General features: G+C 43.2%; 1 protein-coding gene and 1 non-coding gene across 3 annotated transcripts in view; one reads left to right on the top strand and one right to left on the bottom strand.

Annotated features, from left to right (window-relative positions):
* Nucleotides 1-23,067, bottom strand: part of Rhobtb3 (Rho related BTB domain containing 3) — a 55,295-nt gene that overhangs the window by 21,504 nt on the left and 10,724 nt on the right. The window contains exons 4-8 of one of the 2 annotated variants that reach the window (XM_013349634.2): nt 16,271-16,422; nt 15,369-15,480; nt 12,604-12,969; nt 5,258-5,370; nt 1,357-1,477 (exon numbers count right to left, since the gene is read on the bottom strand). In XM_013349634.2, coding sequence (XP_013205088.1) covers nt 1,357-1,477; nt 5,258-5,370; nt 12,604-12,969; nt 15,369-15,480; nt 16,271-16,422 — 864 coding nt within the window. Of the gene's footprint in view, nt 1-1,356; nt 1,478-5,257; nt 5,371-12,603; nt 12,970-15,368; nt 15,481-16,270; nt 16,426-23,067 lie in introns of both variants that reach the window. The other variant, XM_005356557.3, reaches the window with a different exon arrangement.
* On the top strand, nt 7,467-7,602 carry LOC113457191. The gene has a single exon (XR_003377816.1). It is a non-coding gene; the product is annotated as a small nucleolar RNA SNORA71 (small nucleolar RNA).

Below are 23,067 nucleotides of genomic sequence, written 5' to 3'. Positions count from 1 at the left end.
TGGCAAAAGGTTAGACCTCGGCCACCAATTAGAGGTCACGTGGGCAAGAGCATCGGTTACCCTCCTCCAGAAGACAGACACTGTTATTCTAGCTTTCACAAAAGGACTTGGTAAAGGTAGGAATACTTTTTAATTTATAGGCTAAATTTTTTCTTAGCAGTGGACATAGTGCTGTCATTTGGAATGTGAAGCTTCTTAGCCAGCTATCCTGGTGTTTCTCTGGTGTCTAGAACACCCAGGCACTCCCCACAAATGCCTTCATCAACAGCATTCCCCTAGGAGTAAATTCTGTGATTCCTACTGGCTGCTCCTCTAAGAAGCCTTTTCCCCCCTACAGTGAGACACCTTGGACTCTTCATGTTGGCAATCAATGTGAGTGTACCACTACCAGGGTCTGGTTAGTCAGCTGCAGGTCTTCTAACCTGATGAGAGCATTGCAGATGAGCCTACGGCTGTTGAGTGGCTCCCTCCCTCACCAGGAAGTTTTAAATGTATCTCAAGGTCACTCTAACTCTCCCACTTTCAGAGTCCCTGACTCACACTGCATTTGGTGCTGCCAATAAAACTTTCCGAAAAAATTCAATTCACTAGTTTTCTTGACATACGATCCAAATTAAAAGTAAGGAGATTCTTTCTGCAGAAAGATTAAAAAATAAAGGCTATGCTAGCTGCCACGTATTTTTAACCCCAAACTAGAATTTCATCTCCTTCTTTACAATGGCCCTTCTAAAAATTCTACTTAATTTATTTGCAAACAACTCCTCTTATCCTTGCATAACTGAAGGTATCTGACAACTCATCTTTAATATTTTGCATTTAATCTATAAAAGTGACAGAATTATACATGCAAGTAATCTGCCCTGGGCTTCCAGGACAGCTCTTTATTAAAGATGGGCAGCATTACTTTCCCATAGAGAGAAGTGTAATCCAGGTGCTCTGGTGATAAGAATTCTCACAGTATTTCGAGACACACTCAGCAATAACTGTGGGTGCCTGATGTAGGTCAGACAATTTTTTTAAAAAACTGAATAAACAAAGCAAGAGATAATGTGCTTTTATGATAGATGGCTTCAGATGAATCAGAAAACAGGATCATAAAGAAATATACAAATTAAAATGAAAAATGACACACTAAACATCATTCCATGCCCTGCAGATCCTGAAAAGTAGATGAAGTATATGGAGGGAAAAACCAAATATAAAATGACTTTCTTAAAACTAAGACGGTATTACTTCATGTCCTGCAACAGAAAGCACTAATTCCTCCATCCCAAGTATAGAAAGCTGAACGAGAACACGAGGGGAACAAGTAAAGATCAAAACCATAAAATGCACTCTGTATGAGCTGAGCCACACCTTGTATTTCGAAGACAACATCAGCAAGCATTGGTTTATTGAGGAAAAACTTGAGTGATGTATTATAGAACCACAGAGGCTTTCTGGCTTGGTAGGTCTTGCAATTCCTCAGGCAATTGATCTATGAGGAGAAAACAGACATGTAGGAAGCTGTTTAGTATGATTTGATAGCACACATGGAGAACTGCAGGTAAGAAATCTCAGCTGCCTGTCTCACAATGGCACCTCCAACCACATCTGTGAAGGGTGCTCCCCTCAAGCACTATGTCTGCTGCCTGTCTCACGATGGCACCTCCAACCACATCTGTGAAGGGTGCTCCCCTCAAGCACTATGTCTGCTGCCTGTCTCACGATGGCACCTCCAACCACATCTGTGAAGGGTGCTCCCCTCAAGCACTATGTCAGCTGGCTGGCAGGTGAGCAGCAGCAGGCCAGCAGCAGGCCACTGAGCACACAGCACAGCAACTGGCTAGGTGGTGGCCAGGGATCCTGACTCCCTGAGAGCCACTAATACAACAGGAATAAATCTTTATTTCTTTATTACATAAGTTCTCTTATGGCCAAGCAGGTCATTGTTTTCTCCTAAAGAATGAACATTTAAAAAAAATCTCAGAGTGGTGAATTTAGATTTGAATACAATTTTCTAATGATAACTATCTTTTGTTTGTTTTTATTGTTGTTGCTGGTGTGTTTGCGTGTGTGTTTGCATGTGCGTGCATGCATGCATGCGTGCGTGCGTGTGTGTGTGTGCGTGCGTGTGTGTGTGTGTGTGTGTGCGTGTGTGTGTGTGTGTGTAGCAGAGGCAACTGGAACCTACAGACAGTCTCTGGGACTCCGCCCACATCACATGACCTGTCCCAGCACAACTGCCAGCCCAGCTCCCACAGTGCCTCCGCCTACCTCAGCTTCAGCACTGGGTTAATTTGCTGAGGTCTCTCCAGACAACCCCTGGTGGTCACTATCCGACAGGCCCACGGCCCCTCTTTCCTCACCTCCGTCCTTTTCTTTTGTATTTTCTCTAACTTTCCTTTACAATGAAACGAAACAAATCTTAACAGCATTTTCAAGTAGAGTTGCCCAAATTAGGCTACAATCTTAAATTGTATGGCCACAATCCCTCAGTTGGAATGATTTAGCTATGGCTCTATTTGAAATTATTTTTACTTTTTTTAAAGACAATTTCTTTGTGTAATTCTGACTGTCTTGGAACTAGAACTAGCTTTGCAGACCAAGTTGGCCTCAAACTTAGAGATCTGCCTGCCTCTGCCTCCCAGAGTACTGGGATTAAAGGTGTGCACCACCACCACCTGGCTGTTTACTTACTCTTGTGACTCCATCAGTTTCCTGGCTGTATTTCTGACCAGCTAGGGAAATGAGGAGCCTTTATCCTTCAGAAGTCACAAAGCCAACTCCAGCAAGAAGAATAAGTGATACCTAATTGTCTACCTTGAGCTAGTCTACTTTGGAGGGAAGTTTCCAAAATTTTGTGAAGGAGGAAAATGATACAATCCTCTTGACAAGGTGTAGAAGGAACTGCGGGCAGGCCTGCTTTTTGTCCCTCCCAGCTCCCACACGACTAGCTTTACCCAAAATAATTACATGGAAACTGTATTCTTTTAAACACTGCTTGGCCCATTAGCTCTAACCTCTTCTTGGCTAACTCTCGCATCTTGACTAACCCATTTCTGATAATCTGTGTAGCACCACAAGGTGGTGGCTTACCGGAAAAGATTCAGCATGTCTGACCTGGTGGCTGGCTCCATCACGTCTGCCCCCACTTCCCTTCTTCCCAGCATTCTGTTCTGTCTACTCCACCCACCTATGTTCTGACCTATCAGGCCAAGCAGTTTCTTTATTAATTAACCAATGAAAGCAACAGATAGACAGATGACCTTCCCACATCAACAAAGAAAAAGAAAACCCAGTTAAGCATGAAATCCAGAAGCAAGACAGAAGGGCAGAAAGCAACAAAGGACCTGCTCCTCCAGCTGAAGATCTCAGCACTGTGCCCAACACTCACTGGAGGAGCTGGTGTTTAGCATGCAAGTGTGACACACGTAGAGAGTGGCCGCCAAAACCCAGCCTGGAAGTAGAGAGCTAGCAGGGCCTTGGGGTATATCTTGTTTTATGTGCAGTCTGAAAGAAAAGGCTAAACTGCTCAAAACTGCAGTAATAATTTGTGGCACAGTCACAATTTAAATCGACATTCCCATCTGCCAACCCAGTGTTACATTCCTATGACACACTTGAGAGACAGAAAGTATTTAGCGTGGGAGCGGCCTCCCACCTGTGCAGGGAAATCAGTTCAGTGTCACGGAATTCCATAGTGCAGGCTTCTCATTATTGGTCCAAGTTGATATTACTCTCGGTACCACAAAGGGTCAAGTGCTAAATCAGACCCAAGGAAAAGATGGGTTCAAACACCAGCAAGACTCTGAACATTCCATGTAGATAAGGGTTCTAAACCTGCGCATCACGGATCTTATAGAGATATTCACTATGTATGTGTGTGAGAGAGATGGAGAGAGAGACATTCCCCTGGTTAATCAACTCATCAGATGTTCTGTGTAAAGAGAATCCAGGCATTTGTGCATCCTTTTTTACAGGACTGTTCAGCCGAGTTAGGTTGAAAGAGAGCTACTCTGATTCCTGTAAGGCTGCTCAGCCCGGGATTACCTGCTGCACTGAGTTATTACACCCCTTAATTCTGTGTTTCTCTGTTAATTTCTTTTCTCAACTAAGGAAAATTAAGAACCTTCCTGAAAAGTACAAGCCAGGTGTGGTTGTACAGATGTAATCCCAGCACAGGGAAGCTAAGATAGAAAGCTACCAGTCTGAAGCTAGTCTGGGCTACACAGAGAGCTTGAAGCCAGTCAGGGCTACAAAGAGTTTGAAGCTGGCCTGACTATATAATGAGTCACTGCAACGACAACAACAACAACAACAACAACAACCCAGAAAGTGCGGGGAGGGGCAGAGAAATGGCTCAGTGAGCAAAGTCACCTTCTGTCTGTGTAACCCTGGAGCCCACACAGTAGAAGGAAGAACCCACTCCTACAGAGTGTCCCCTCAGCTCTTGTGTGTGCTCTTGTGCACACACAACCGTGTACACAACTTTTAAACATGAGAAGAAATGAAAAACTAATACAGTTCATACTTTTCAACTATTGACTTTAAATGTTATTAATGTTCAGTTATCTGTTAAATAAAGGAATATTTGCCTTATATTTTGCTAAGCATTGTGCTTAGCTGAACCTTATTTTATCTACTGCAGCCAGTTGGCTTATCACAGACTCTGAAAGAATACACTGGCTAGATTGTACAACACAGTTGTCTTAAAGTTTTACAAATCTACTTTTAAAACTTTTACAGACTCTGTATAATCTAAATCACTGAAGTTTTATTGTCTTACAACTTCAGTATTTTTATAACCTTGAACCCAGTTTGTAATTTTGAACTTGTACTCAAGAGACTCCTCAACTGCCCATTTGGTTAAATATATTGCTCAGAACTCTTTAAAAGTTTACGGGAACAGCCCTACTCCCCTAGACTCCTGGAAAATCACATGGTGTGAGGATGGGTACCTCCTGGAGGCAGCTGCTGCTGCAGGAGGCTAGCAGTTCTCATTCCCAACATGGGCTGTGTGTTCCCAGGGCCCCAGTGGGCTGCTGTGAAAGCAGAATTCATAAGTGAACATTTCAAGGGCGTGAGTCACGCCTAATTTAATCCTTACATAAAGTAAAATCTTAGTAAGATATACATACATTTCTGTTTAAAACATTTAAATAGAAACATATACACGAAAAAAGCATTTCTATTTATGAATTATTTAACTTTGCTAATGACTCATTATTATAGTATCAAAATGAATCTGTTATAATTCAGAGTCAAAGTAATTTACCTTTCCTGGTGTTTTTAAAAGGCATTTCACTTTCTCGATTACATCGGAAACATCCCCTGAGTCGTTCAGCTTCCTCCTGATGTCTTCTTCCAGCTCTTCCCACTGAAAAGCACCTGGAAGGAACCACATGTCAGGAAGTCCTATGTGAGTAGGAGGTGTGAAAAGCTTCTAGATTACAAACGCTTCCTTCTTTTGTATTTAATTTCTCTGGAGCAAACATATCTCTTTATGATTGAAGTGTGTGTTTAACAAGTTAGTTTGACTGCCTCTAATCCAATTGTTCTCAACCTGTGGGTCATGACCTCTTTCACAGGGGTCGTCCAAGACAATCAGAAAACACAGATATTTACATAATGATTTATAACAAGAGTAAAATTACAGTTATGAAATAACAACGAAAATAATTTTATGGTGGGGGGTGGTCACCACAACATGAGGAACTGTACTAAAGGCCACGCATTAGGAAGGTTGAGAGCCACTGCTTGGAACAGGCTTCCTCCTTGGCAGCCACAATTTCTGCAGCAGTTGTTCAGCTGGCAGCACTGGCCAGGATGAGTTTCTGTGAAAAGTGATCTGCTTTCAGGAAGATGGTCAGTATGGCTGTTCCCACACTGAATGCCTTCACCACTAATGGAGAGTGAAGGCCTCCTCTGGTCTGGAAAGCTGCCCTGCAGACACACATTCACTCTGAGGCTCAGGTAATACGTCTACCCTGGAACTCTCCAAAACTAACCTGAGAAAGGCAGTGAGGGGGTTTTCTGACACACTCATCCCCAGAGCCCACAGCAGCAGCAGACCTTTTCTGAGCATCGTCTCCATCCTGGCCACCTGCAAAGCTGCTCTTCTGCCCCTCACTCCTGCCCACCGCCTTTTCTCCAAAAGATGATCTTTACCCAAAATGCCCTCTCCTTGGCCTAAGCACTTTCTTGCCCATCCTCCCTGCTTCCAAAGACCTTTCATCCTTGGGATCATCCTATTATTCAAGCTAAAATTTAAAAATTATTATTTCTGCTGATGATGTTCCAAGGAGTCTTAGTTACTGTTCTACTGCTGTGAAGACCAAGGCAATACTTACAAAAGAAAGCGTTTAACTAGGGGTTTACCTATAGTTTCAGAGGCTTAGTTCATTATCATCGTGGTGGGCAACATGGCAGTATGCATGGTGCTGGACAAAGAGCTGAGAACTACATCCTGACCTGCAGTCAGGCAGGCAAAGAAAGAGAAGCCTGGGCCTGGTGTGGCTTTGGAAACTCCAAATCCCATGCCCACTGACACACTTCCTCCAACAAGGCCACACCTCCTAATCCTTCTAATCCTTTCAAACATTTCCACTCCCTGGTGACTATGCATTCAAATATATGAGCCTATGGAGGCCATTCTAATTCACCCATCACATAAGGGATCACTTTCACCCTTCCATGACTTACAGGCTGTCAAACTCCTAAAAATCAATTAAAACAATATACCACAGACATGCAGGTAAGGAGGTCCACCTTCCAGCTTGATCTGCCATTAACACTTGGGTGACTGCAAGGAAGTCATCCCGCCTGTCTGGGGGTGATCAGGACCCTTTGGCATCTGCTCCTAATCTCGCCCTGGTGCATCCCTGCAGATGCCCTCATGATTGAGACTGAGGACTGAGCAAGGCATATAACTCACATTTTAATCCAATGAGATTAGTCAACTTCTGCCAGTGAGAACTAAACCTGACTCGAAGATCCTGACCCATAGGCTCTCAAACCCTGAAGCTCAGGGTCCCTGGAACTTGTTTCTTAATTTTTTTAAAAAAAGATTGGTTTATTTTTATGTGTATGAATATTTGACTACATGTTTGTAAGTGAATTACATGTGTGCAGTGCTTGAAGAAACAAAATGAGGGTGTTAGATCCCCTAGAACTGTAGTTAGTCCATTGCTAGCCATCACGTGGGTCCTGGGAATGGAACCTAGGTCTTCTGGAAGTGCCCTTCACCACCAAGCCGTCTCTCCTGTCCAGGTGTGTCAGCATCCTGAGCACTCTCGCCTCTTCTCTCTCTCACTCCAGTTCCGGGGCATTTCACATTTTCACCCTTTCATCTCTCTCTTTTTATATCAGTGATTTTTACTGGTCACACATAGCCTTCCCACAGTCTTACAAATTCTTTGGATCATCTTTCCAAAAAACCTCCCATGCACACATAAGACAAAAGATCTGTATAAAAATGTCAGGACCCCTGTATTCAAAGGTGATTGTGTAGTGCGAATCCCTAGTCATTGATACTACAGGAAGAGGATGCCAAAAAGTTTTTCCCTGTATTTGGAAGGTTCATTCTTTCCTGTCCTTGCTAAATCTTGGTGCTTCTGAACACAGTTTTCTTCTCACAGCCTCTTAGTCTCTTGGCTGCTGACACCAGGCTCTGAGTGTCCTCTGCCAGTGCTGGGCAGTGTCCTCTGGGACTTGCAGACAGAGGTGTTTGTGTTGCTAGAGACCGCACAGCAAGACACTACACAGAGCAAAGCTGGGGCTGCAGCAGGCTCAGAGCATCACAAGACAGCTGACACTCTGCTTAGTAACTAGCTCAGGCATGGGTGATCCTGACACCAATGCCTCAGAGGGCTATACGCTAGGCCCATGCCCACCCGCTAATAGCCTGGACTGACTACAGAGAGAAGAGGTTTTTCCACTGAATCTGTAGCTAACTTTTCTGCCACCTCCCTAACCCCTGAGCAATAATTCTCATATATAAAAGAAGGAACAAAAATGCCAGGACTATCAAATGCCTTAGAAACCAATGGAGCCCAGACTGCGCCTCCATCCTAGCTGGGCATCATACTGTCCTGAATAAGAAGAGTTTGTTAGACTTTCTGGAGCTAGGGTTCCAGACACTGTCGTCTTTTAAACCCCCCAGAGCTCTACTGTACTCTGAGTGCTACTGTTGAGCGCATTCTTACTTTAAAAATTTCAGCCAGCCTACAAACCACAATCCCAGAGAACTTAGACAACAATGAGGACACTAACAGAGACTTACATAGATCTAATCTACATGGGAAGTAGAAAGTATAAAAAGACAAGATCTCCTGAGTAAATTGGGAGCATGGGGACCTTGAGGGAGGATTGAAGTGGGGGAAGGGGAGAGGCAGGGAGGGGAGCAGAGAAAAATGTAGAGCTCAATAAATATCAATAAAAAATACTAGAAAATAAAAAATTAAAATCCCAGACATTATCAACACCCAGATAGTGGCACACAGCCTACAGCAGGCATAGCTTTCTTTGTCTACCCTCACTATACTGAAGTTACAATATCTATACACAGTTACAATATCGGTACTAACTTTTAATATTGTGGAGTAAACCTTACATCGAGCTAATAATAGTAAAATGATGTTAACCAAAGAACATCTACACACTACCTCCATTCACAGGACTACCTGAAAGCAAGCAAGCATCGAGTAATCTGAATAACGGGCAAACCTGAGGGGCCGCTCCGCTGGTCGAAAACAGACTCGGCGAGAGCCAGAAACCAAGACAAATTCCTAAGGTCACACAAGCGAGGAGGCTGCTTTCGTAGCTAGAAATACTAATCACCTTATCTTTGACACCCTAACTGCCAATAAAACAGCCATCCTGAGACTAGGCCTTCCTTTCCGCGGTGACGATGTTTAAGATGAGATCCACCCCTGAACAAAGTTTTCAGGATCCAGGGATTCAGCATTGCCAACAACAGGCACGGTGCCATGAGGCTGGACCTGTAGCAGCTTCTCATCTTGCACTGTTCACTGCGGTTTCCCAAGGATAATTTCTCAAGTCCCTCAGCAGTTTACGTAGTCTGTTAAAGAGCACAGCGCATTCAGGTACCCTACGCTGTTTTCTGTTGCACAGGAAAGAGCATGCGCAGAATTGCGAGCACTGGAGAGAACCCCAGGCAAAGTGAACCCGAAGGCTCGCCCACCTGCTCACCTGCATGCGGAATTCTAGGTCACCTTAGGTCCACCTCAAAACTGCATTCTCGAGTCTCTTACAAATATTTCAATTTCTAACCATTCAAGATCACGTGACTTAGGAATTTTCAAGTCAAACTATTGTAAAGTATTGTAAGAATGCTACAAGCGTATGCTGTGCTTCAGGGTAACTCCCCGAACACAGAAACTGCGGCTCTCATTCTGCCGTTAGCCCTGGTCCGCAGGCATTACTTACCAAACGTTAACACTTTTTACGCATCGGAAGTATCTAAAAAGTTATTCAAAACTTTTTAAGAGGAAAACAGACTGAAGGCTCATATGTGAGTATAAAATGCTAACCGGACTTTGAAATAGTGACTTCTAAGACCAAGCCAAAACATCTACATAGCCCAATTCCCAGAGGCAAAAAGCAAGTCTGGCATCATTTAGAAAGAACCTTTGTGGTCTGGTTGACTATTTTTTAAAGGGCAGAAGACAAGTTTATTGTAGCTTTTGAGCCCCTGTTTATGCAAGCTGTGCCATGGAGTTCTGCCCTTGCTTAGCAGCCCCATTGCCATACACAAACCACGGCTGTCCTCCAATGTCCCTGACAAATGCTGTGACCTGTGGACTGTGAAGAAACCACTATGCAGTGGGTCTGGAAACCTGAGCTCTGTGAAGAGGCTTGAAAATGTCTCAGATCTTCCAGGCCTTATTGAAGATCCTATGATACATGTACCTTTAAGATTTTTTGTTTCACTTTGTGTACATATATATATGTGTGTGTGTGTGTGTGTGTGTGTGTGTGTGTGTGTGTGTGTGTGTTTCTCTGTAGCTTTGGTGCCTATCCTGGAACTAGCTCTTGTAGACCAGGCTGGCCTCAAACTCACGCCTGCCTCTGCCTCCCAAGTGCTGGGATTAAAGGCATGTGCCACCACCGCCCTGCCAAAAATTAATATTTTTTAAAGCACTAATCTATTAACAAATGAGAACCTAACAGAGAAAACAAACAAGAGTGATACTCAGATATTTTGTCTGGGCAATGGCATCTGTGTTTGTTTGTTTTTCTTGTAGCGAAAATACATTTTAAGGAACTGTGCAATGGTGGCTTTAGCATCTTCTAAAACAGAACTTAGGCTTCCTTTTGCTCAGTTCAGATTTATCATTTGTACATAATTAAAGAATGATTGATAAGAACTTGCAGATCCAGCTATTCTTCCATCCCCACCTGCATCAGGCTGCTTCTACCTCAGCCCAAGGTCAAACCACCCTATCTCGTGCCTGCCTGAGACACAGGAGACCAGAGTAGCAGTGCAGAAGTGGAGAAGCTCTGAGCTGGCCAAGGAGCTCACTTTCCTGACATTGCATAGCCTCTGCTGTGCCTAAGCACCCCATTTCCTTGCTCCCGGCCCAGTCTCTCAACTGAAATCTAAGCCCCGTTTCACGAGCTGTGGCCCAAGCCCAGTATCAAACACCTGCTGGGAAACAAAGCTCACGCTGCACTCCACCCCAGTCACACCACCAGAATCTGGACACTCGGGTGACCTCTGACCTGTCTAGATGAGGAAAGGTCTCAATGCTGGCCTCCCTGATGGAGCTTCCCCACTGAATTCCTGTCTTTCCCACTCTACTTCAAGCTCCCTCCATCCCAACCACACGTGAGGCTTCGAAAGGCCAGCCCGAGCACACAAAGAATAGCATCATAGCTTCCAGAAACCGCAGCAACAATTCCCCCAAGCCCTGCTGGCCCCATCTTCTCCTCTGTGATCCATGTCCTAGGAAAGGACCCCTGGTCCCCAGAAGACAGCACATAAGGACTGCATGTTTACCAGAGCAAACATAAGGCAAATAAAACCTCTTTGCAGTAGGCTCTGAGGGAATTCCCCCATTCAGAAAGCTGTCCTAGGTAGCTGGCAGGGTAGGAGTACACAGAGAACCTTTTCTTCTCTTTGCCATTTGTCCACTGGCCTGCATTCTCCCATCTCTATTGAGCTGACTTTACAGTGTACAAAGCATCCTAGGAGAATGGTCAGCAGGTTCAGTCTCTGGGTACTGGACCTGTTTTACAGCTACTGTATTAAAGAAGGCATAAATAACTCAGAGTGCTCATGTGCCTTCCAGGATCAAATGGATGTTATGGGAAGGCTGCTGAATAATTCATAGAATTTCAACAGTATACTCATTGGAAAGTCAAACACCTCCGTCAGTGTTGCTTAGACATGTCATTACAACCATTTTTCTTAACATGTAAACATCTTAACTGTTTTAGACTTAGTATTAAATTCTGAGCTGTGAGATCCAAGTTTAAACACTAAAATTTGTAGACCTAGAAGAAATCATGAACTTGATGGCTCCAGCTACTTGAACCTGCTCTCCAAGGCCGCTGAAACACACTGTTAATCTCCCACACTGAAAACAGTAGGCCCTATGGGGCCGCACTTGTGAATTTCCCAAATCACTATTCCCTAAGCACGACCATATTATTCTCACTTTTCCAGCAAAACTCAACTACAGCAATTCTTTTAAAAAACATAGTGCCGGGCGGTGGTGGCGCACGCCTTTAATCCCAGCACTTGGGAGGCAGAGGCAGGCGAATCTCTGGGAGTTCGAGGCCAGCCTGGTCTACAAGAGCTAGTTCCAGGACAGGCACCAAAGCTACAGAGAAACCCTGTCTTGAAAAAAAAAAAAAACAAAAAAAAACAAAAAAAAACATAGTTAAATTTTAACCACCTAGTTTCTTTGGGTTGAATAATTTTTCACTACATACATATCCCATTTTCAGTTTGCTCATTAATCCCTTGCTGACATTTGGGTCAAAGTCAGCATTTTACCCACGGTGTACAATGCTTTCATGAGCACGGCTGTACAGCTCTTCTTTGACGCCTGCCTTCAGTCACTTAGGTATATACCCAGAAGCGAAGTGCTATGTTATGTGGGAATTCTGTTTCTAACAACTGCTGTGCTCTTTCCAATGCATTAAACATGACTAAGTGACAACCTGCATGACCCCGAATATATGGCAAATGAAATAAACCATCCGAGGCACACAGAGTAGTCAAAACCACAGAGTGCAGCGGCTGCCCGGGGCTTGCCACAATTTAATGGGGACATACTTTCAATTTTTAAAATAAAGAAATGCAGAGATAATGGAAATAACTGTATTATATAAATGCATCTGCTATCATTGGATTGTACACTTAAAAAGGGCTAAAATAGCAAATGTATGCTATGTGATTTTGCCATTAAGGCAAATAAATTTGTCAAAAAGACAAAAAACTTGAACTAATTTCTACATATAAATACTACATTTCATGTATAAGTATCACCTCAGATGTCAGGGGCTAAGATAAATGTAAAATTAACCCAGACTCTCACAGACTTCCAGGGAGCTTGAGAGAGCAGAAGGGCCTGGAAGAGTTGGCCAAGGTACCTGAATAAATGAAGCGCAGAATATCGGACAAACACGAGCAGAAGATCGCATCCTTCACGACGACTCGCAGCGGCGGGTTGCTGGGAGATTCCTGGCTAGCACCTGGACGCACAGCATCTCTGTTGATGGCGAAGAGGTCCCGGGTCATCCGGACGATGCTGGGATCCTGAATGTCAGTAGGGCTCTTCACATTGAACAGCAGCATGAAAACGTGGCTCACAGCGCAGAGAACAATCTTGTGGGCCTGCGCGACGCCCGTCACTTCCGGGTGGTAAAACACCACGTCCACACACTGGCAGCAGGACAGCAAGTTGTTCAAGTCGGAGTGGTAGTGCGATGCTTCGGCTTTCAAGACAGGCATCTTTTCTGTTTCCGAGGGAAAATGAAGATAATAACCTATTTTTATGTCTACAGGCCCAGAGATGGGATCCTGCAAAGAACCAATACTTGCCCATTTGCTTAAATCTACAAATCACTGATTTTGTACAGTTTAACCTAAGAGCACATGAACTAGTCCACCAGGGATTACCGAAGCAAATTTTACAGAACGCACATGAATACGACATTTCATTTTGTATTGAAGATAAAAACCTAATGACTTGAGCAATAAAGTAACATTTCTCATTATTTTTGTGGCTCAAAACAAACACTCTCCCAGGTACAGGCCTTTAGTATGGGGGCTGGGAGTCAGCATTCTTCTGATTAAAAAAAAAATTCAACTAAGTTCTGAAGAGCTTACTCTCAAATCTTCAGCATCTGATGAGGAGTGGAGGCCAAGGGGGACCACTTAACACCAGCAAATTCCCATGCCTTCATAAATTGCAATGACTCTAACTACTCTATTGTCTGACATCATCCTAACAATTTTACTTTGATCCCTGTCTTTTTTTTTTCTTCTTCTAGTGAAATGATCTTCCTCACCAAAAAGCCAGTGGCTCTTCACTTAATATACCTCAGCCATGTTGGTGACTGCAATCCATGGGCTCTTACACAGAACATGCCCTTAGATTTCCCATGACTAGTTTGATCTTGCTGAAGAGAGAGCTTTCCATGAGCCCAGAATATATATCCTCAGCTCATGTCCTCCCCAGAAAACCTGACCTTGTTGACAAACCTTAGCAGAGGGATGTAAGGGAAAGACTGCCCATGCATGGCACCCCAAGCAAGTGAGTCAACTCCTTCAGCAATAGGAATGGTTTATATGGACGAGGCTTGGGAGCTGGGTCTGGGACCCTGATAAGCAGCTTTGAGGACCAGGTTCCCTGTGGTGCACCCCAGGCCACCCTACCTCACAGGACCCCAAATGCTAAGTCCCAAAGCCCAGTGCTAATCCTTAGAAGCATTCCACCCCAATTACACCTGCGGGCAGTCACGCTGCGTCCTGTTTTATTTAGAGCTCGGCTCACGGTTATCTAAACTAAAAGACACATGAAACAGTCTTGTAAATACATAGGCTATCTCTGCTGCCCACACACTGCTGGGGACCTGATATACTATATTACCCAGATCCCCAAAGAAGCAACTTGGGGAGTTTCTATCAGTGTCAGTGTTGGGTGTTTGGTTCTCTCCTTTGGATCAGTGAGAACAATTAGCTGTCTCCACTATTTGTTCTTTTCGCCTTGAAGGTATTTAGGCCCCAGAATTTACCACATCAGACCTTATCTGAACCTTATCTGAAACTGGAAGCAATTCCTTAGTTCTAACTTGTGTTCCCTTGGTTGGCATCTACATTGATTCAACAGCTAGTTCTCCGATGCCTACTTAAAGGTGCTTTTTCTTTTTGACAAATAGGAATTTCTCACATTTATGGAATACACACTGGTTATTTATACAATGTGCATCTCATCATCATTTCTTTGTATTTGAGGCTTTCAAACCCATCTTTTCCATGTCTTCATAAAACACAATAAATTATCATAATAAACTGTAGTTAGCTGGGCAGTGGTGGCACACCTTTAACCTCAGCACTTACGTGGCAGAGGCAGGCGAATCTAAGTAAGTTGGGCGCCAGCATGGTCTACAAAGTGAGTTCCAGGACAGCCAGGACTGCTATACAGAAAAACCCTGTCTCAAAAACCAAACCAAAACAAAAGTGATAGAAAACTATAGTCATGATTCTATGATATCAAGTATCTATTATTTTTAGAAATAATATCAAAGACAAACAACAGATTCCATGATTATATCATAAACCATGTAAAATGTTTTGATGAGTGTGATTTTGTTTTTATATTTACATTCTGTAGCACAAATGACAGTGCACACACACATTCTTTCATTCATCCTGCAGTAATTAACTCTGTCATCCTGCTTTATCACTAGACACAAAGGCACAGACACAGGTACACGCACACACCAGCTGATGTTGCAGGCATCAGACTACTGTTAGAACACTGACTTAGTAATCATGATAGGTGAGAAAATTAACAATAAACCTACAACCTCATCTTGCTTTCAGTTCATATTTCAACAAGTGTCCCAAGATTGCCTTTTAGATGACTTTTTGCACAGCACCCAGTTAAGACTGGCATAGCCCTTTGTAGCTACCTGTCAGTCTTTTATCTCAACGGTGCCTTTCTGCCACATGCTAAGAATCTATAGGATCAAACTTGATGTCAGCACTTTCTCAGCAGTGTGGTTTCACTACCACCTGCTCTAGTGTCAGTTAAGAAAGTCCTGGCCCTTGTCCCAGGTTCACTGGGAATGTCAAACGGCCCTGAGCATGCTCGGATTGATCTATGAGGAATGTCCTAAGGTCTGCACACCTGGCTGTTCAAGTTGAGGCGGTCTAATTCCGTGAGAGGAGTTGGTCATTTTCCTTTTCCTCATTTTTTCACTTGTCTTCTGATTTAAGGCTTGAATCATAAAATACTCCAACTGAAACATGAATCAAAGCAGAATTAAGTCCAACACAATTATATCTGACATGACGATTTGTATTCCAGATCACATCTGCAAATACTAACAAACATGTGCAAACAATTTTAATATTAAAAATATATATTTAGAAGGATTGACTTGTTTTGTCTGGGGCTCATTGGCTAGCTAACTTTGCCACTGGTGAGCTGCAGCCCACCGAGACCTTGGCTCACAAAGAGAAGTGGATGGCACCTTAAGCAACACTCAAAAGTGACCTCTGAATGACCGCTGGCTTCTACACACGGCACGTGTCCCCCACAATGCTGCACATGGCGAAGCACGGGGACCTCTGGGTGACACTAACCAGCCAGCCTAGCTTATTTGGCATGTGCTAGGTCAGTGAGCATCCCTGTACCTAAAAAAGGGAAGCAGTGTCCTCTGGCCTTCACATGTAAGTATGTACCCATGCCCACATGCAGACATAGGGGTGCATGTATGTGCATGGAGACACACACAGACACACTAACAAGATTACTATAAACTTGTGTAGGTTTGTATTAGAACATGTGATTTTGACATACACAAGGACCCATTTTGAAAGATTCTAAAAATCTTAACAGATGATTAAAAATGTTTCCTTTGGATAGAGAATTTTATAATTTTACACTGATTAAGCCTATGCCACTTACCACTTATTGTGTTTCTCAAGGTTAAAGCAAATGATGCTTATGAAATGGAAGCACTCATTGATGCCCTGGAACGTAGCTCAGCAGCAGCCTGCACAGGAGCTCACAGGCTCTCCACTTACCACTCCTCCGAAATACTTTCCGATGTAGAAGTCATCAAGGCTCTGCAGCTCCAGGTAGGTAGCTCCCAGTTCTTTGGCAAGTTGGATCCCTTCTGTAGTACTAACACAGCTCCCTCGGTCTGAGGTACACAGGGGGCATGTACAAGGTAATTCTTCTGAGGACAGGAATGCAAAAACAGAGAGCTTTTAAATTAAACGGAAAAAAGGGCAGTACGACCATTAATGGATAGATTCACTATATACTAGACTCTCAATAAATAGTGTAAGTGTGGGGAAAAGTCCTTAGATGAACCAGCACTGGCCGTGAGGAGAACAAGTGCTTCAGAAGTTTGTGAGTGGCTGTCAACCAGCCAGCGACAACTGACCCAATGTAGTTACACAACCACAACATCACATCACTAGCCCGTTAGAGCAAACATAACCATCATGACAACAGAGGACTGGGTCTTCTTCCGTCATAAATTTCCTGTTAAGTAGGTTACCAACTTTGATTAAATCTTATACTTTTATTTTAATAGAATTCCCAATTAACATGAATTTTAAAGTTGTAGGCCGCCAAACTTCTACTGCCTCATAAATTTCATATCATATGCATTTTGTGTGTGTGTGTGTGTGTAACAGTCCTGATTGTCTTGGAACTCGCTCTGTAAACCAGGCCAGCCTCAACTCACAGAGGTCCACCTGCCTCTGCCTCCCAAGTGCTGGGATGAAAGGTGTGAGCCACCACCAGTATCAAATGCATTCTTAATGCTATCATTTAATTCTGAAACATTCTATCTGAATATTTATTTTTATTCTATGTCTGGGTGTTTTGCCTGCATGAAATCTGAGTTCCATGTAAGTGTCAGGTACCAGCAGAGGTCAGAAGACACACTGGATCACTGGAACTAGAATTACGGATGGTGAGGAGCCACGGCGTAGGTGCTGGGAAAGGAGTCCAGGTCCTCTGGAAGGGTAGCCAGTGCTCTTACCTGCTGAGCCTTCTCCCCAGCCCCTAAAACATTCTTCCTTAGTAATCAAATCAAATCAAATCAAAATTTAAAGACTAAAAAGTATTTATTATTAATAAGAAAGCAAACTTTTTAGGATCTCTGTGTTTACAACAGAAAAAGTGTGACTTATGGCATCTTTACACTCTTCCTACGGCCCCAAATATATATTCAGCTCCAGCTTTGCTCTGTCTCAGGGATAAACATCAGATACACCATATTCAATGTGATCGAGAAAGGCATGTTGTTTACCAGTTGGTGTCCCTGGGAAGTACAATCTAAGATGGAGAATGGTACAGGTGGCATTGTTTGGTGACGGTCCTAGTTAGTTATAGTGATGAAACACCATGACTATAAACAACTTGCAGAGGAAAGTGTTTAATTCATTCACCCTTCTGTAAAACAGTTCATGAAAAGAAATCAAAACAGGAACTCAAACAGGGCAGGAACCTGGAGGCAGGAGCTGATGCAGAGGCCATGAAGAGGACCTGCTAACTGGCTTGCTCCCCCTAGCTTGCTCAGTCTGCTTTTTTTTTTAAGATTTATTTATTTACTATGTATACAGTGTTCTGCCTACATGTTGCTACGGCTGCATGCTGGAAAAGGGCACAAGATCTCATTATAGATGGTTGCGAGCCACCATGTAGTTGCTGAGAATTGAACTCAGAACTTCCGGAAGAGCAGCCAGTGCCCTTAACCTCTGAATTATCTTTAGAGCCCTCAGTTGGTGTGGGAAGTTCTTCTGTATATGTGCTGCTTTTATTGGTTAATAGATGAAGCTGCTTTGGCCTATAGTGGGGCAGAATAGAGTAAGATGGGAATTCCAAGCAGATAAAGGAAGAAAGAAGGTGGAGTCAGGGAGATGCCATGGAGATGCCATGCAGTCACTAAAGGAGACAGACCCCCAGAACCTTACCAGTAAACCATGAGCCTCATGGTAGAATATAATAGAAATGGGTTCATTCAAGATGTAAGAGTTAGTTAATAAGAAGGCTAAGGTAATATGCCAAGCAGTGCTTTAATTAATAGAGTTTCTGTGTGGTTATTTTGGGTTCAGACAGCCAGGAAATGAACAAGCAGCCTCTGTCTACACTCGGTCTGCTTTTTTATAGAAGCCAGGGCCGTCTTCCAAGGGATGGCACCATCCACAAAGGGCTGGGCCCTCACCTGTCAATCATTAGTTAAGTAAACGCCCTACAGGCTTGCCTACAGCCCCATCATTTTCTTAGTCCCTCCTCTTGGATGACTGTATCTTCTATCAAGCTGACCAAAGTAGCCAGCACAGAGGCTCTAGGAACAGCTCTTCTCAGGAGTGAGAAAAACAGGTCTGAGTACTGGAAAGACTTCCATAAGTTGTACTTTAGATCTCATTAGATCCTTCAAGTTCTCTGGAAGAGTTTTTCCCACTTGAAGGAAGGTAGCTGAGCCTGTGTCCTACCCCTACTGTGTAATTAGATGAGGACTGCATTCTTGGAGAGGAGATTGCCTTGGGCAAGGCAGCTCCTCCCTGTGGAGACACCTGAAGGACACTGTGTGTGGCAGCAGCCAACAAGACCACAACTGAGGCAGTGAGTGGAAGAGACAGGAAAGTGCATCTGAGCCATTCCCCTGGGCAGCACACAAGTGTTTCCCAGTTCCTGTGCACAAAGGAAGCATGTGTGTGCGTGTATGGGTTGTTGGCCACCACATACGAGTGAGGCCAGAAGATCATTTTCTATAGTCACTTCTCTCCCTCCACCATGTGGGTTCCAGGGATTGAACTCAGGTTCTCAGTCTTGGCAGCAAACACCTTTACCAACTAAGTTATATCATTTTAAAATTCAGAAACCAAGGAACCTTTAGTCCCAGCACTCAGGAGGCTGAGTCACGGGGATCTCTGTGAGTCTGAGACCAACCTAGTCTACATAGTGAGTTCCAGGACAGTTACACATGGACACTCTGTCTCAAGAAAATAAATAAGGAAGGAAGGAAGGAAGGAAGGAAGGAAGGAAGGAAGGAAGGAAGGAAGGAAGGAAGGAAATACAATAAAGTTCAGAAACCATGTACTTTTATCTGAATTTTACAGAGAAGGAAACTGCAGCTCAAATCTGCTAAGTATCTTAGCCTTGGAGAGCAGAGAAGGAAAACACAGAAAAATGTCATTGGCTTAGCCTGATACATAAACATAAATGTGGCATATCCAAAAGCAGAATAAAAAAGTTTGAACAGAGATTACCAGTTTCCAAAATACAGCAATTAGAAACATTGTTAAGCCAGGCTTCTTAAACTGCCATACATTCTAGTCTGAGTGTACTTTTTCTAAGACTGTTTCAGTTTGTAGCAAGCTGTCTATGTAGCATTTAGGCTGCCTTGAGAAACTTCTCATTCTTTACAAGACCTTTGTGAACAGTGCCTTGATTTTCCTGAAGACAGAGGCCTTCTTACATCTACAAAGGTCTCCTCTGTGGCTTAAAGGGATGTGTAGGCAGATCTCGTTATGAAGTTGTCAGAGTCTCAAGAGGACAGTGAACCTGATGTTCAAGAATGGTTAACAATCCAACTCTGAGGGAAAGTAATTTTTATTTGAAGCCAGTAGCATGCAGTCTACCTGTTTTCCACATCACATAGACATATTCTTCCACTCACTCAGAAAAAAGGGAAACTGTCATGTAGGCAGCTATCAGTTGGTTAGTTACATGTTTTCTGGATCCCAAAGGATTTCTTTCCTAATTGAGATACTCTAGATTCTCTTCTGAGCCAGTCCTGTATTTCCCTACACCAAACAATTTTAGTTAACTTAAGAGGATCCAAAATAACATTCATGTTTTTGTCTATTTTGAGAAAGGATCTCATATAGCTCTGGTTGTCGTGGACCACACTATGTAGACCAGGTTGGCCCTGAATTCACAATGATCCTCCTGCCTCATGGCTACAGTAGCTCTGGGAATCAGAGTTAGTACTCTCTTTATTGCTGTCCCCAACACACACACACACACACACACACACACACACACACACACACACACGTCTTAAGATATTATCATAAAGTGTCTATTTGTTCTTGTAAAAAAACCAACATAATTTTGCATCCAAATAAATGGCATTTTTTTCAAAGTAGTGGCATTGAGGATAGGGTGCTCTTTACAATGTTGTCATTGTTTGAAAGTTTTAGAAATTCTTTTTAAAAATTCTAGCAGAGCAACATATGAAGCTTTCGGAGCAATAAAAATAACTTGTGTGGCGGGGCAGGGGAAGATAACTTGAAAAGTATGATGCCATCTCCTGAAATTTATAATTATGAATGCATCCTAGGGCCATTGTGAAGTATTTTCACTGTGTACTGAAACCCAAAGATTTGTGTTGAGGATATAGCTTGGTGGTTAAAAGTGCATATTAATCCTTAAAATGTGGCATACACCTGTAACCCCAGGAATGGTGAGGTGAAGGCAGGAGGATTATAAATTCAATGTCATTCTTGTTTAGATAATGAGTTCAAGATCAGAATGGTCTACAAAACAAAGACACAAACAAAGAGTCCAAAATGTTTTCAGAACCAAGTACAATGATAGCCACATTGCCAAGTTTGTCACAAAAAAAGGAAGGAAGGAAGGAAGAAGAAAGAAATGAAGGAAGGAAGGAAAGGAGAAAGAAGAAAGAAAGAAAGAAAGAAAGAAAGAAAGAAAGGAAGGAAGGTAATAGGGTCAAACACAATTGTGCCAATCCCTGCCTTTTAGAAGCTGAAATATGAGGTTAGAAAATTCAAGATAAGGCTAAGCTACATAGCAAGCCCTATCTCAAACAAACTAATGCATGTATGTCTCTAACAAACCCAGTCTCAAACAAACACATGCATGTATGTACACACAGACACACACTGAAAGAGATAGGACTGCTTTGCTGAATAAGCTCCAACAAGACCCCCCAAGAGAATTAGCGAAGTTACCCAGCTGAGTGAAATGTGTTGTGGGGGATGAAGTGGAGGGGAGCAATACAGTCCTTGAGTGAGCAGCCAGATTTAGCTCTATAATTAACATGCAATCACATCTTTAGTCAATTCATTCCATGATTTTAAAGAAAATTATTTTCTTCATTTAGATTATTTATAAACCTATTTCATTCATTGAAAACTATTACCTACTACCAAGAGGGAGAGAAAGCTGAAAGACTCCATGGCCAACTGACCAAGGTGGATGTGACTGCAAACATTTGAAACACAGTGAACATTAAAATAAAGGAATACAGAGTTGCCATAGGAACAGAGAAGGGACCACACACTGGGGTGGAGGGTGTACAGCAAAGGCAATGGCTCAATGGAAAGAATGAATTCGCTGTACAGTTATAGAAGGGGCACTGCAGTCGGAGTGGACCACAACTGCAGAAGTGTGGGCCAGGACAAGAAGAAAACACATTTCCACTTTTGAAAAAGATCTTTGTATAACTTTTATTTATGTGTGTGTGTGCGCGCGCGCACTCGAGTGATGTGCACGAGTGAATGCGTGTGTGGGAGGTGCACAAATGTGTGTGTGCACGAGTGAATGTGTGTGATGTGCACAAATGTGTGTGTGCGTGCAATGTGCATGAGTGAATGTGTGTGTGATGTGCACAAATGTGTGTGTGTGCGTGTGATGTGCACGTGTGTGGGTGATGTGCACAAGTGTATGTGTGTATGCATGCGTGATGTGCACCTGTGAATGTGTGTGTGATGTGCATGAATGTGTGTGTGCACGATGTGCACGAGTGTGTGTGTGTGTGTGTGTGTGTGTGTGTGTGTGTGTGTGATGTGCGCACATGTGTGTGTGTGTGTGGCCTATGGAACCTGGAAGAAGCTGCTGGATTCTCTGGAGTCCAAGCAGTTGTTTTGGACATCAAATCCAGGTCCTCTGAAAGAGCAGTGGGTGTTCTTCACCACTGAGCCATCTCTCCATTTTTACAACCTGAAGATGGCAACTTGAGCCCAAACCACACAAGTGACTAAATAAAAGGGAGGCTGTCAGAGGAGAGAAGGAAGGAAAGGAGGAGGAGGGGGAGAGGTGACAGAGAGGACCAAGCATACCGCAACATTAAAATGAAGTGAGATGACGTCAGGTCTGGCATTAGGAGGGCCTGGCAGGACAGCACTGAACTAAAGCTGGGTGTGACACAGTACAGGTGACCTTCACATACTGGAGTGACATCCAGAGTGTTCACAACTCCAACATAGGAAGCAGAGGACCAAAGGCAATGGCTGACAGCTGGCCGAAGCACACTGGTGGGAGGAAGCAGATAGCCCCCATGGAGCCCACGGGCACCCGCTTCCACCCCAGCCACCGACAGCTGCTGGGCAGAGCAAGAGAAGGAATCAATCCATCTTGGAAAATGAAGTGCAAAAGTAAACAAAGAATTTCCTACCATTTCAGCTATATTCTGAAACAAAACCTCACCAAACAGACTTACAAAGACTAAAGAAAACCCAATAACATTCAACCAATGAGAACAACTATAATGAATTAAGTATTTTCAATAAGTCAATAACAAGAAATTGCAAATGAACCATTGAGAGATATTAGATACAAAAATATTGAAATTAAAATTTAATCAAATAAAGTAGCAGAAAAACTTTTACATACACTAGAGAAAAGAGACCAAGATGGAAGCAATATAAGCGAAAGCTGTACTCAAAATGTTTGGGAGGCCGATGCAAGAAGACCACAAGCTCAAGCCAGTCTGGGCTACAGTGTGAGGTGCTACCAAAAAGAGGAAGCAAGGATTCTACAACAGAAAACAAGAAAGCTAAGAGCATCAGGAGAGATCCAGAATTACCAACATCAACTATAAAGAACCATAAAGAGG

The sequence above is a fragment of the Microtus ochrogaster genome, chromosome 19, assembly GCF_000317375.1.
Source record: "Microtus ochrogaster isolate Prairie Vole_2 chromosome 19, MicOch1.0, whole genome shotgun sequence".
In the NCBI taxonomy this organism is placed as follows: domain Eukaryota; kingdom Metazoa; phylum Chordata; class Mammalia; order Rodentia; family Cricetidae; genus Microtus; species Microtus ochrogaster.
This window is presented reverse-complemented; position numbering and strand designations above follow the sequence as displayed.